The 15477-nt window shown below is 33.5% G+C and overlaps 1 protein-coding gene across 1 annotated transcript in view; it reads left to right on the top strand.

Annotated features, from left to right (window-relative positions):
- The window catches only part of LOC120422173 (fatty acyl-CoA reductase wat-like), a 68973-nt gene that overhangs the window by 22349 nt on the left and 31147 nt on the right, over nt 1-15477 (top strand). The window contains exons 3-5 of the mRNA XM_039585549.2: nt 11419-11534; nt 11604-11726; nt 11798-12069. Coding sequence (XP_039441483.1) covers nt 11419-11534; nt 11604-11726; nt 11798-12069 — 511 coding nt within the window. The remainder of the gene's footprint in view (nt 1-11418; nt 11535-11603; nt 11727-11797; nt 12070-15477) is intronic.

The following is a 15477-nucleotide window of genomic DNA, read 5'->3' as shown; positions in this document are numbered from 1 at the left end:
GAGTTGATTCTCGAGATGGGATGGACCAAATTGGCTGAAATTTGCTAACTTGCAAGACTTATCCCGTGTGCATGACGAAGCTCGATATTGAAATTTATCATTTTAAAAAGTAAAAAAAATCTAAAACCGGCGATTGTTTGAGCAGTTCTCTACGGAATCGGTCTTTCTCTACGGAATCGGTCTTTCTCCTTTAATTTTAATTTTTGTATTTTTTTATCCGGCTGAAACTTTTTTGGTGCCTTCGGTATGCCCAAAGAAGCCATTTTGCATCATTAGTTTGTTTATATAATTTTTTATACAAATTTTGCAGCTGTCCATACAAAAATGATATGTGAAAATTCAAAAATCTGTATCTTTTGAAGAATTTTTGATTTGCAAAAAAACACTATTTTTTATTTTCTGATATGTTTTAGAAGACATCAAATGGCAACTTTTCAGAAATTTCCAGAATGAGCAAAAAATCTTTGACCGAGTTATAGTTTGTTGAATCAATACAGATTTTTTTTAAAAATCGAAATATTTGTCGCAAAAATGTTTCAACAATTTTGATAAAGAGCACTGTTTTCAAGGTATAGCCATTTTCAGGTAACTTTTTTCAAAATAGTCGCAGTTATTCATTCTTTAAAATTAGTGCCCATGTTTGCCCACTTTTGAAAATAAATATTTTTGAAAAGCTGTAGAAATTCTTTATATTTTACTTTTCTGAACTTTGTTGATACGACCCTTAGTTGTCGAGATATTGCCATGCAAAGGTTTATAAACAGGAAAATTGATGTTTTCTTAGTCTTACCGATTTCTAATGTCGATATCTCAGCAACTAATGGTCCGATTTACATTGTTTAAATATGAAACATTCGTGAAATTTTCCGATCTTTTCGAAAACAATATTTCAAAAATTAAAAATCAAGACTAACATCCCAAAAGGGCCAAACATTCAATATTTTACATCGAAAAACGAATTTGAAAAAAAATTGCGACCAGTATTTCGATTTAAAAAAAAAATCTGTATTGATCCAAAAAATCATAACTCGGTCAAAGATTTTTTCCCCGTTCTGGAAATATCTGAAAAGTTGGCATTTGATGTCCTCTAAAACATATCAGAAAATAAAAGAATTAAAAATAGTGTTTTTTTTTTAGCAAACTAAGTTTTAGTGAGAAAAAGTGAAATTAAAAATCACCATATTTTTTATCGTGTATCTTTTTTTTCAGTGTAGTCCATATCCATACCTACAACTTTGCCGATCAAAAAATACGTTCAAAAGATACAGATTTTTGAATTTTCACACATCATTTTTGTATGGACAGCTGCCAAATTTGTATGGAAAATTATATGAACGAACTAATGATGCAAAATTGCTTTTTTGGGCATACAGAAGGCACCAAAAAAGTTTCAGCCCGATTAATACAAAAAAATCGAATGACCGAAATCTCAGAGGATTGCTCTTATATGAAATACATGAAAATATTTTTTTCTTTTTTTAAATAAACTTTTTGAAAATCGGCCTTCGTCATGCATTCGGGACCGGTTTAACGAGGCTTCACCAACACTTTGAGCCGATTTGGTAAAGCAGTGTGCAGATATCAATTTTTTGAAACTGCTAGCTTAAAATAGCTTTATCTTGGCAATGATACCACCAAATCTAGATTAAACAAGCCTTACCCGTCAAACTTCGTTCTGCCTTTTTTTATCGTTTGTTGACGTTTTTAACTTTTTTGCTTATTCAGCCACCTGTGATCAAAATTTGATTTTATGTAACTTTTCCCATACAATCTGCAGATTTTCCGGAATCGGTTCCAGAGTGGCCAAAATTGTAACTTTTTGGCGTAAGAACCTTCCTTGGACTTATACGAACCCAACGCAACAAAGAGCGCTCCGATCCGACTTTCCGCTATCAACTGATGCGCGTTCGAACAAAACTCTCAAAATTTTTTATATATATAGAAGATTTTCAAAACAACCTATCCCTCATGGGTTTCCTATGCAGATAGGGCCTTTTGAAAATTTAATCGAGAAATGTCTTCAAATTTATTCTGTTAATAGTGGAAAATGTACATGTTAATGCCCTAAAAACATTTTTTTAAAGTTTTTTTTTGCGCTCAAACCAACCTCTGACATTTTTGCCGATTTACATGTACCTATGTAACTCCTCAAGTAAGATTTGATATTTGGTTTATTTTGAAATATGAGTTTTATTTTTTGATCAACTCGGATCATATTATAGCAGACAAATTTGTATGAGAATTGTGCATTTATTTCAATACACTTTTATTTAAAAAAAAACATTATCGAACAAATCCAAATGAGTTCAAATAATACCCCCAAAGCAAAATACAAAAAAAAATTTACTAAACAAATTTTAAAATAAAATTTAATTGCAATTCAGTACCGTACCAATTTTCTTGGTTTTAGTTTTACTATACAAATTTTAAAATAAAATTAAATTGCAATTCAGTACCGTACCATTTTTTTTTTGGGATTTTTTTGAGGCAGAAAAGACATAAAAATAAATTTGTTCTGGTTAGATTCGAAAATTTAAAAAAAATCATTCCACGACGAACCAGTCTATTGAATTTGAACTTGAACACCCTTATTGAGACAATTTTGATACTATTGGAGGAGAAATTTTGACACATTTTGAAGGATGAATAAATCATTTGATTTTGTGCACATCCTTGTTAACTTATTAACCTGTTTTCAGTAAATTTATATTTTCATTATTTTCATTTGAGGTTTTTTTATTAGGATTTTGTGATTGAATTATCTTTTCACCGGAAGAAAAAAAATTTCAATGTCTTAAGAATAACAATTTAAGAAACCAAATGGTTGTTATGAAACTTCAAGAGACTAAATTTTGGCTTTCCCAAAACAAACTCCATGAAAACAGACCTGGAAAGATTTATTTTATAGTTCCAATTCAGTAGCAGTAAAATTAAAATTTTATTTCGAATCTGCTCTTAGATATTTCATAGAAATATATTATAAACAATCAAAATTAAAGATTATGTCATCTAAAAATATAACAAAATATAAAGAAAAGGAAGATTCATCTCATATCAACGATTCATTTTTGAAGTGTTTCGACTCTTTAAAAACTTTCCTAAAACTATAGGTATCACTTTTATGCCAGTCAAGCGTGTCTAAATTACTGTCAAATTCAGTGTTTTTTTAGAAAGAAAACACATAATTTAATGCTTAAAAGAAGGATTATTATAATTGAAATTTGCGGCATACATAAAAAAGAAAACCGTTTATTTATTTTGCAAATCCGTCGTAAAACTGGTTACTTTTCCAGTCATTCTCGAACGATGAAACGACGTACTTATCTCTACCAAATAATAAAAAATGAAAAGTGACACTTTTCATACAAGAGCCGACCATTTATACTTTTCAACACTTACATCGAAAAGTAATAATTTTCAATTTCGTTTTCAATTTGAACGGTGAATTTAGTAAACAAATAGTCATCTGACTTTAAAAATCCTTTCAAATGGTGTTTTCGGAAATGCAATCCACTAATTGCAGTTGCCCAAAATAGTTTTTACAAAAAAGGTTAAAAAAAATTACATCTAGCTTCAAAATAAAACAAACCGAAAATGCCCAATATTATCAACATTCTTAAATTACTTCCAAAATACATGTTCAAATTTCAATGCTATTGCTCTAATTCACGACAGCTCAAAAAATAGTATAGCGATGGAAGAAATCGCAAAAATCTCTAACAACAATTAACAACACTATAAAGTCATTCAGTCCTCTTTTTTATGCTTCCACTGCAAAGAAGTTTTATTGCCCAAACTGTGTCAAGCGTTAATCTTTCTAGTTCATCCCAATGGTTAAGCTGGACCGACCACCAACTTATACTTTACGAGACTTGATGACCATGAAGTGTTTAATTGGTACCTCTCCCCCACATGCTCAAGATAGAAATCACGCGCTGCAAATTACAACTTTCACTGGTGGTCAGTTTTGCACCAACCTTTTTTGACGATTGTGGCTCATGTATCGCAATGACACTTCAAAATTGCAAAAAAAGAAACAGTCATGAGGCGTTTGCCCAAGTGTATGATATGAAAAAAGTGGTTCAATGACACTTTCAAGAAACCATTTTGAAAACTGTCAAAATTGACATTTAAATAATCAAACAACATTCAGCAAAGTTGACACCTGAAACAACTTTTTTGTTGTACAGATTCTTAAATCGCACAAAAAAAGTTCCCGTTGCAAACGGAAAATGAGACAAACGGTTTTGACAGCTTTGGTTCAGATAACTAATTAGCTTGCGAAACAAACGATTCAATGTTATCAACTTTTTTTATTTGCTGCGAAAAAAAACCCGTTCAAAGGAAGGTACCGAAGTGAGGAAGGATTAATGGAACCGGAGAAGCAAGTCAATATTGATATGCTCAAACAGCTGGAAACTGCTAATTAACGATTCTGCTCGCTGCAAAAAAAAAACAAGCCCTGCCAGTCTTTGTCCCGATCGAACGATCAATCCGGAATTTGTCTGAATGTACTGACGAAATTTGAACTGCAATTTGTGGTTTATAATTGAGTTATATCCTGAAAAAACGTCATCAATTTAAATCTTTTTTAGCCGTAATCAGAATGATCAACCAATTGCAGATGAATTGCAGTTTCACCACTTTGCGCAACCTGTTGCAACTTCAAATTTAATTGAATCAGACGCCAAAGTTATCATTAAATTCAGCCCAACTGGGATGATGCTGCGGTAAAATATGGGGATTTCCGGCTGAGTCAGCTTTGTTGGCTAAACAAATTTCGAAAAGCATTCAAAATAATTACACAATAAAACAATTACCGACAAATATTAAGCCCTGTTAGGCAGCCTGAATGCACACCGACACCTGACGCTGCTCTGCCCATGGGGTGCATATCAAAGTCAAAAGCTGTCAAAATTTATGACCCAAATCGGAAAACAAAAGTGGTTGTCAATCTGCGCACGCACGCACGGTCATTAAAAAGGCCAACAGCCCTTTAATGAACGGGCACGTCACAACAAACTAAAGCTGAATAAAGAAGCTTGCAACTACAATACAGTCTATTGGGAGCTTAAGTTACAAATGTTATGCAAAGGATTTGTTGAATTGCAGTTGCTGGACATTTTTTTCATTCAAATTATCTTCAAAGTATTTCTATGAACATGGTTATAATCGATTATTTGAATAGATTTTTCGACTTTGATTTGAGAAATACCATATGGGTAATTCTCCGCCAACTCACACAGCAGTTGCCCCGACCCCTCTTCGATTTGCGTGAAACTTTGTCCTAAGGGGTAACTTTTGTCCCTGATCACGAATCCGAGGTCCGTTTTTTGATATCTCGTGACGGAGGGGCGGTACGACCCCTTCCATTTTTGAACATGCGAAAAAAGAGGTGTTTTTCAATAATTTGCAGCCTGAAACGGTGATGAGATAGAAATTTGGTGTCAAAGGGACTTTTATGTAAAATTAGACGCCCGATTTGATGGCGTACTCAGAATTCCGAAAAAACGTATTTTTCATCGAAAAAAACACTAAAAAAGTTTTAAAAATTCTCCCATTTTCCGTTACTCGACTGTAAAAAAATTTGGAACATGTCATTTTATGGGAAATTTAATGTACTTTTCGAATCTACATTGTCCCAGAAGGGTCATTTTTTCATTTAGAACAAAATTTTTCATTTTAAAATTTCGTGTTTTTTTCTAACTTTGCAGGGTTATTTTTTAGAGTGTAACAATGTTCTACAAAGTTGTAGAGCAGACAATTACAAAAATTTTGATATATAGACATAAGGGGTTTGCTCATAAACATCACGAGTTATCGCGATTTTACGAAAAAAAGTTTTGAAAAAGTTGGTCGTCATCGATCATGGCCGTTCATGGTCACCCGCGACAGACACGGACGACGAAACAAAAAGAAACGCAAAAAGTAACTTTTTCAAAACTTTTTTTCGTAAAATCGCGATAACTTGTGATGTTTATGAGCAAACCCCTTATGTCTATATATCAAAATTTTTGTAATTGTTTGCTCTACAATTTTGTAGAACATTGTTACACTCTAAAAAATAACCCTGCAAAGTTAGAAAAAACACGAAATTTTAAAATGAAAAATTTTGTTCTAAATGAAAAAATGACCCTTCTGGGACAATGTAGATTCGAAAAGTACATTAAATTTCCCATAAAATGACATGTTCCAAATTTTTTTACAGTCGAGTAACGGAAAATGGGAGAATTTTTAAAACTTTTTTAGTGTTTTTTTCGATGAAAAATGCGTTTTTTCGGAATTCTGAGTACGCCATCAAATCGGGCGTCTAATTTTACATAAAAGTCCCTTTGACACCAAATTTCTATCTCATCACCGTTTCAGGCTGCAAATTATTGAAAAACACCTCTTTTTTCGCATGTTCAAAAATGGAAGGGGTCGTACCGCCCCTCCGTCACGAGATATCAAAAAACGGACCTCGGATTCGTGATCAGGGATAAAAGTTACCCCTTAGGACAAAGTTTCACGGAAATCGAAGAGGGGTCGGGGCAACTTTTCCCGATTTCGTGTGAGTTGGTAGAGAATTACCCATATCCTTCAACCAGTTCGCTCCTCAAAAATTAGAATAAGGAGTATTATTTAATTTCAACCAAAAATTTATTGAATGTTTTTTTCATTTTCTTACTAGGCACTATCTACAGTACTAGTTCGGTAGCTGGGCGTTGTTTAACTGAGCTGCTTTCTAACTGGATACTCGATAATTGTATACCCGACTGTATCCCAGTTTAAAAGCTGTAATACGTCAACAAACAATATCAATGATAAATGACCAAATGACCGAGCGTATTCCAAAATCAAATGTGAACAAATAAAAAGTCGTTTTATTCTTTTTCAACGAAATTTCATAAATATTATGGAGCAAAACTGAATTTGAGGGATACATGTCTAAGTAACCTTTGTTTGTTTTTCTATTTTGAATAAAAAAAATGTTTTTGACGATCCCCTCAACATTTTTCGATCAGCCCAATTACCGAACAGGTACTGAACACAGTAACAAATTGTGTAAATTTGGAAGGTTTAAAAGATGAATGTTTGATTTTACCTTTTTATGATGTTATATTACATCAATCAAGACTAAAAAAATGCATTACCACAAAAAGTGTTGATTTTACAAATTTGAAGATGTAAAATTACATTACAATATTCATTCCCAAAAGTATTATTACCATTTTTTTTTTCACTGTTTAGTAGGTAGATGCAATTTTTAAATGTAATGTAAAGCTCAACTTTTTAATTCTTGCTCACTTTCCAAGTTTCAGAAACAAAATGTAATCAAAACAAAGGAACTTCAATTAATTTAGCATAGTTTCGAAAATGTATAAAAACGGAGTTGACTTTATAGCTGTCGGCCACCATTGCTAGTACCAACCACTAGTGTCTTCCTTTTTATCTACAAGGACTTCGCCGCCCTGGGCTCCTAAGTGTTTGAAAGTATGGCACGGAGCGACGGCGCCGGATACCCATATTTACACAAAGAATTTTAGAGCGCCCGCCGTGGGACTCGAACCGGCGACCTCTGGATTGTGAGTCAGTGCGCGGTCCGATTGATCCACACGGGCGGGACGAAAATGTATGTTTTACTCTATATAAAATATACAGAAAAAAAATATGTTTTACTCTACATAAAATATACAGAAAAAAAATCATGGTAATATTACATCTGGGAACGGGTACATCTTTTATGTCAGAAAAAATGTGTAATTTTACCTCTGAAAATGAGTAATTTTACCACTTTTCTGGTGTAATGTCACTTTTTCAGTCTTACATGAGGTAAAATTACATCATAAAAGAGGTAATTTTCAACTTCCAAAATTACACCTTCCAATTTTACACAATTTTTTGCTGTGTACTTTTTAAATTATGAGTTTCAATTTATCTGAGAGATATTAAAATTTTTTGAAGAAAAACTTAGAAATGTTTTTTAGGGTTCTGGGTTCGCAATCGTGATTTGCCACGTCTCACTTTCGTCGGCGAGAAAAATTCGCTAATTGCATTATTTCAGGAAATCTGCAAACAGAAGATTTTTTTTTTAAATCACTTCCAATTAAGCTATTTATCAATTTATTACGGGCAAAATATTTTTTGCAAGCTGTTTTTCAAGGCCAACGTGCTGATGAGCCAACAATAAACAAGCAATTAGAGTAGGATGATGTATACATACTTAATGTTTTTTTAGAGAGCAATTCTCCCCAAATTAAGGATATTGATTTTATTTGTACTTATTTTATTTGGTTAAACTTTTTGGGGACCTTCCCTGTGACCAAAGAAGCTGTATTGTGTCTTTGGTTCACCCATTCATGTCTTGATACAATTTTGGCTACTGGCCATACCAAAATTGTTAGTGAATCTTTTCAAAATCTGTTTCTTTTGAATGTTATCTGATCGATTTGGTGTCTTCGGCAAACTTTTCGGTATTTATGAGGGCTATTTAGATAAATAGGTACTCGGAAAAAATGCTGGCGATTTTTAAATGGACTTTTTTTTTATAAAAAAAAACAGTTTTGAGATACAGATACACGCAACATTTAAGCCATAGGAAAATACGGCCAAAAAATTCGCCGCTGAGTTATGATTTTTATGAAAAAAATTCTAACACAAAAAGTGTGTTGACACATTGATATGTAAAATCGAAATATAGTGTTGGGTCGGAGAGGAACTGAAAATAAATTTTCAGAAATTTTGATAAAGTGCACCATTTTCGAAAAATGGCAATTTTAACTTTGATTTTAACTAAAAATTTGTAGTTTATCGATTTTATTTAATGAGTGACCTTTCTTGAAAATATTTTTTTCGAAAGCTTCGGAAAATTAAAAAAAATCATTAAAGATTGGTTTTGCCACATAAATTCCCATAAATAATTGACCCTAAAATGAACCGTAAAATTGCTGTGTTGGAAAAACGATTTTGTTATTGCAACCCATTCTCCACCAACTCACACAGCAGGAGCAATTCCAGCTCAAATCCGGAATTTTTCTGGTTATTTTGTACCCGACCCTCTCCGATTTCAATGAAACTTTGTAGACATGTAATCCTTGGTCTATATAAGCCATTTTTGTGTATATGGAGCCAATAGTACTCGAAAATAACATTTGAGAAGGGTGTAAGGTTTTTAAATATTTTTGTATTTTGTAATTTAAAAATTACTGTATCTCGAAGCCGTTGCATCGTATCAAAAAGTGGTCAAAGACAAACTTGTAGGAAATTGGACGGGCTTTCTGAAAAAAATACACTGAAACAAAAATACACGCCACATCTATGAGATTTTTTGATTTATAAGTTTAAATGTAAAATCACAAGGTGATGTTACGATTTTTTTCGCTCAAATTTTTTGAGGAAATAGCCTAAAATGTTACAAAAAGATTCACGAAAAATGCAGGATGGTATGTCACTCCTAAAAAAATACTAAAATCATTTACTAAAACTGTTTTTTTTAGAGTGGTCTAAACGTCAAAATTTGTAAAAACCGATAGTGGGAATCGATTCCCCAGACAATTTTACATAAAAGTCTCCATATTGACCATTGTCCTAAGTCCAATCCTTGGGAAGATACAGCGGTTTTAAAAATAAAAATGATGAAAAAACTGATTTTTTGGTGGTTTTTGGCAATTTTTATATGACAGACTTGGTTTTTTAGTCTCGTAAATATTTTTACCGGAAAGCTCGTCCAATTTCCCGTAAGTTTGCTTTTTGAAGCTTTTTTTTTTTTGGCAGAGATTTAAAAACTATTTTTAACTTTTTTCATGAAAAATTGGCAAATTTTACACAAAAGTCCGATTGATCCACACAGGCAATTGTTCTGTTTTTAAATCTGAGCTAAAAGTTTCAAATAAAAATGAATCTACGATGTTATCATAAAATCTTTATTTACCGAGCAGGATGAGAGCCTAACCTCAATACGCCATATATTTCCATTTTGGGATTCAATCTCTTCAGGCCAACGCTAAAAAGCGGTCACACACCCCTAAATACAAATAAAAAACTGGTATGTATGAAAAAAGTGAAATCCAAAAAATCGCCACCTGAGTCCAATATGGTAAATCTCACTCCCCGAAGCAGGGACAATAACATAGTTATTCCAAAATGTAGTATCAAAAAGGGTATAGAATACCAACATTACCATGAGAACAACGCCAGATCAAGTCAATTTTGAAAATATCAAAATACCCCAATGTGGTATTTTTGAGGTTACTTTGACCATTATTTTGAACAACTTGGGGAAACCAAAAAATAGCATCATACTCTGCTTTGCTCTTCAGCTGTCATTGATGTGCGAAAATGTGGATACCAAATTAAAGTGCGGTATGCCCAGGTCCTTCCCTTGGTATCTACCCCAACTCGGGTCCTCCGGAACCCTAGGACTTACAACGTAGGACGATGGTGTCACCGTTACCACCGCTTGGACCCAAATTTCCAGCCCCAGCCACACACACACCTGGGGATGATAAATTCCGCTCGGCTTACTAAATTATGGAAATTTATGGCAATTCAAGCGATCTCTCTCTCGACCAGTTGTTGTAAAGGTAACTTTTACACCGCCAAACGGCAGGCGAATAACCCCAAAAAACCTTCCCCGGACACTGTCGTCAAGGGCACCACTACAGACTTCGCGGTGCGATTTCGTACACATCTGGTTAACGACCGGCGGCGTTCGTGCAAACATTCGATGATAACTGGCTTTGTCCACCGCGTCTTAGGGATTGGCCTAGGCGCGGGTATCGCGAGATCTGAGAAATTGACCACTTTTTGGAATCGGTGACTTATTACACAGTTAGAAAGCTTTCTGTGCATAACGAGTCACACATGTTGAAAATTCTAAGAACTTGGAATATCGATAAAATTTACATACAACTGGTGGCAAAGTGGTTTAAGTTAAATTTTCTTTGACATCAATTTTTGTTACACAGAAAAAAAATTATGTAAATTTGGAAGCTGTAATTTTGGAACGTTGAATATTACCTCTTTTAATGATGTAATTTTACCTCAACTTAGACTGAAAAAGTGATAAAAACCACCAGAAAAGTGGTAAAATTACACATTTCCGGAGGTAAAATTACACCTTTTTTCTGACATAAAAGATGTACCCCTTCCTAGATGTAATATTACCATGATTTTTTTTCTGTGTACCTCTGAGTATTCTGAACTTATTATTTGTATTGGAACAATCATTTTTGTATGAAAATCGCTCAAGTTTGGCACAGATACCCTAGTTTACAATCCCTCATAGTGGCCAGAGAAGGAATCTCATAAAACTTATTTTGAGAAATATGATAACCGTCGGCGATAGCAACTGGTTCCATAAAACACAACCAGAACGACAGATTTGGACCTGCTAACCGGTTTCCTAATCCCTCCCTTTTCTAATTTGTGTACCCTCAGCTCTCATATACAAACTGCTGACCAGCTGTCCGGGCGTTGAAAACATATTCCTGCTGATCCGGAGTAAACGCGGAAAGGACATCTTTTCCCGCGTCGAGGAAATCTTCGAAGATGCCGTGAGTATTGATCAGAGGGTTCGACGGAGTTTCGGAAAATTAATTCCCCAATTACCCCGTTGACCGCAGATGTTCAACAAAATGAAGCAAGCCTGCCCAAAGTACGACCACAAAATCCGAGCCATCGCCGGAGACTGCACACTTCCGAGCCTCGGCATCGGTTCCTCCGACCGGGAAACCCTTGTGGAAAACGTAAGTTCCCCTGAATATCTCCGAGTACCTTAAAAAACCAACTCCCCGTTCGTTCTTCCCCACCCAAACAGGTCAACATCGTGTTCCACCTGGCCGCGACGGTGCGGTTCGACGAGAAGATGAAGACGGCCATGCAGATCAACGTCAAAGCCTGCCGGGACATTCTGGACCTGTGCTACGAAATGAAACACCTCAAGTCGGTCATCTACGTGTCCACCGCGTACACCCAGTGCCCGCAGAAGGAGGTGGAAGAGCGGTTCTACGAGCCGCCGCTGGACTCCAAAAAGATGATCACACTGACGGACTGCGTCAGCGACTCCATGATGGAGAACATCACGCCAATGTGAGTAATACTCAGTACGGTCAACTGTTTGATGAGCGGGAAATGGCACCTAGGTGTTCTATTTGGACAAGCATCGTTAAACTAGACAAGCCAATTTCGGAGTGTTTTGGCGATTTTTCGCAAAATTTGCAGTATCCGCCTAAGGGAGGTCAACGAATGCGCACGTTTGAGACAAATATTCAATGTTAATTGGTCAAGCGGTGTTCATTAATATTCACAATTTGTTTGAAAATGTTGAGTGTATGCTAAACCTGTATTCTTAAAATTACACGCAGTCAAACTTCGCCAACGACGATTTCTTTCATCTATGCCGAACTGTTTTCAAAGTTTTTTTGTACAAGAGATTGGTGATTGGTTATTGCTATCAAAACACCAAACAAAATTATTGTGTACAGGCATATTTCTATCCATTTACTATTTTACAAAACATAGCTTACTTACTTCGTAAGTTTTTTTAGTTTTTATTAGAATTGTACAAATTTAATTAAAAGTTCGTGTCCCTCGACCTCGAACATGCCTGATTTTACAAACTTCAAAACAAAAAGGATCACACAATGCTATATTTGTCATTACAATTATGCTACTGTCGAAAATTTGCAGCATATCAATGGATTTATGAAGAAAAAAATTAAGCTTTTACGTCTTTAGAAATATAATTAGCAATGACCTTCACAATTACATAAAATTATTTTTAAGTTTGAAAAACCGAAAGTATTTTTATTTGTATTTTTTTTATTTAGCAAAGAGGGCATTTTGAAAAACATTTATTCATCCCCATAAGTCTCCATACAATTTTGGCAGCTTTCCAAAAAAAAAATAGATGTGCAAATTTCCGTAAATCTATATCTCAGGATGCGGTTCTGAGCGGCTCTGAGAGGAATCATTCCCGATCGGCCATTTGGCCAAAATATTTTTTCCAAAATATTTGGAAGTCGAACTTTCTTTTTCAAATAACTTCTCTTGTTTGAAAGAATGGAAAATTCACAAAAATATTATGACAATCAAGAATGGTTTTTTTTAAATAAAAATAAACTTCCAAAATATTTTAGAAGTCGAACATTTTTTTTCCAAAGGACTGCTCATTTTTGAAAGAATGGAAAGACTCCCATAAATATTACGACAATCAAGAATAGGTTTTTTTTGGGATATTTTTTTAGCAGTCGCATTTTTTTTAAACTGCTTATGTTCGAAAGAATAGGACAACTCACAATATTATTACACAACATTATTACAAGAACTAATATTTTTTTATGGAATGGAAAACTTATCAAAATATGGTTTGGAGTTTATTCTGTTTATTTGAAAAAAAAAGATCATTACTAAAAGAGTAGATAAACTCTCAGGAAAAAATCGAATTTGTTTGTAAGAATTTTTTTTGAAGAATATTTTAAAAGTTTTATTAGCTTCCTTTTTTTAAATTCCACCTTTTGTCCTTTCGACGTTTTGTCCATTCGACCATTTTTCCATTCGACCTTTTGGAATTCGACCTTTTGTCCATTCGATCTTTTGTCTTTCGACATTTTGTCGCACATCTAATGTTTACAATGCAATCGGATAATTTATTTAAAAATGAAACTTAACCTACCCAAAAATACTCGAGGAATATTTATGTTATTCAATAAAAAAAATCCCAAATTTGGTGACGTAACAATCAACCTCTCATATTTAACTAATTTAACCATTCTATGCTTGAAAGTGTGCTGGGAATTTTAAAATTTAGGCATGTTTTTAAACTGTCACAGTTGTGGAGCAAGAAAACTATTGTGACCTCAGTGATTTATCGTTTCGGATTAAATTCCTAAAGTCCTGTGTAAATGTATAACGGTAAAACACGATTAAAACCATTTCTGATCTTTTTTTTTTTTCATTTAAATGCATGAAAAATGACTAGACAACATTTTTCGAATGATCAACTATGGTCCCCTTGAACGAGCTGTCAAGTGGGATGTTTTCTGTCCAGAAGGGTCGCAAAGTTATTATTTTTTTAAATTGATTTGAAAATCAATTTTAAATTCTTTGCGGTCGTACAAAGGGTTATTGTACTCAGAAAAACAAGCTTTATCGTTGTGAACAATAATATCAAAAATTTAAGCCTAATTCTAGGACCCAATTGTGTTAAATTTTTTTAGTTTGGCAAACTTGTTTTCATACAAAATCACTAGTTTTATTATACACGGAAAAAAATCTCATTTTTTGTTTTCATTTTGAATCACTAAAATTTAAATTCCAAAAATAAACCTGGCGGTAGGGGGCGTGTTTCAACTAACGGCGTATTGGATTTCTAATCCAGAGGTCGTGAGTTTGATTCCCGTACCGGGATGATGAAGTTTTAAGTCCTCTACTGCCCAATTTTTTTTCGATTTTTTTATTTTTACCTTGTTTTGATTTTGAGCAACTTTTGTTCTACGAAAAACATTACTTCTCTTGTATTTAGTTATCCTTGTTTCATGTTTAGTATTTTTATTTGCTTATGTCATGTTTAGTTTATGTTTGTCTATGATAGTATTTTGCTTATTCTACCGTGATCATTATCTTAAGCTTTTTATGTTTTTTACAGCCACTTTGTCATTATTTTTTTTTTCTTGTTTGTCACAATTTCTGCTATAGAACGAAAGCATTGTCATTTAAATTATAGAAAAATGAGTAAATGCACAACAATAACTGGGAGATAACAAAAATTACTGCATACTTATTTTTACAAAACACATAGAAAATGTTAGTGAAAAACACAGCCAAAGTTGATCCCAGAAAAATTACATTTTAAAAACATTGGCAAAGTCATATAAAACAAGTGAAACTTCCAACCCTAAAATTTTCTTAAATTTAAGGTGTTCTTCTTTCCAATGCTTTTTAAACATCAAACTTTGATTGAAAATGGATTATGGGCGATGGTTGGCTTGTAGAGGGTTGACAAAATTATTTTAAAATTTTGTTTGAGATTTTTTGTTTCTTTATTAAGGACAAAAAAATGCATCTTATGCGTTATATTCAGAATAGTGTTAAATCTGGTTCCGGACATTTGTTTTTTTTTTTATAAGTCGCGTATACAATCATTGGTCACACAATTTTTAAAATTCATTTAGGTGTCAATTAAAAAAAATGGAAAATTACTTTACATTTTTAAAATAAAGTGCCAGCCTGTGTGAATTCGGAAGGAATTTTATGATGTTTATGATGTACCTCAATTTAGACTGAAATAGTGGCATTACAACAGAAAAGTGGTAAATTTACAATATTTTGATGAAAAATTCGTATTTTTTTCTGACATAGAAGATGTACTTATTCCTGACTTTTATTTTATTTTGTAAAGATACAGAATTCTGAATATTCACATGTCCATTTTGTATTATTATCTCCCAAAATATTAATGAAAATAAGTATGGAAAACAAACTAACTATGCAAAGGAG

Source organism: Culex pipiens, chromosome 2, assembly GCF_016801865.2.
Source record: "Culex pipiens pallens isolate TS chromosome 2, TS_CPP_V2, whole genome shotgun sequence".
In the NCBI taxonomy this organism is placed as follows: Eukaryota; Metazoa; Arthropoda; class Insecta; order Diptera; family Culicidae; genus Culex; species Culex pipiens.
This window is presented reverse-complemented; position numbering and strand designations above follow the sequence as displayed.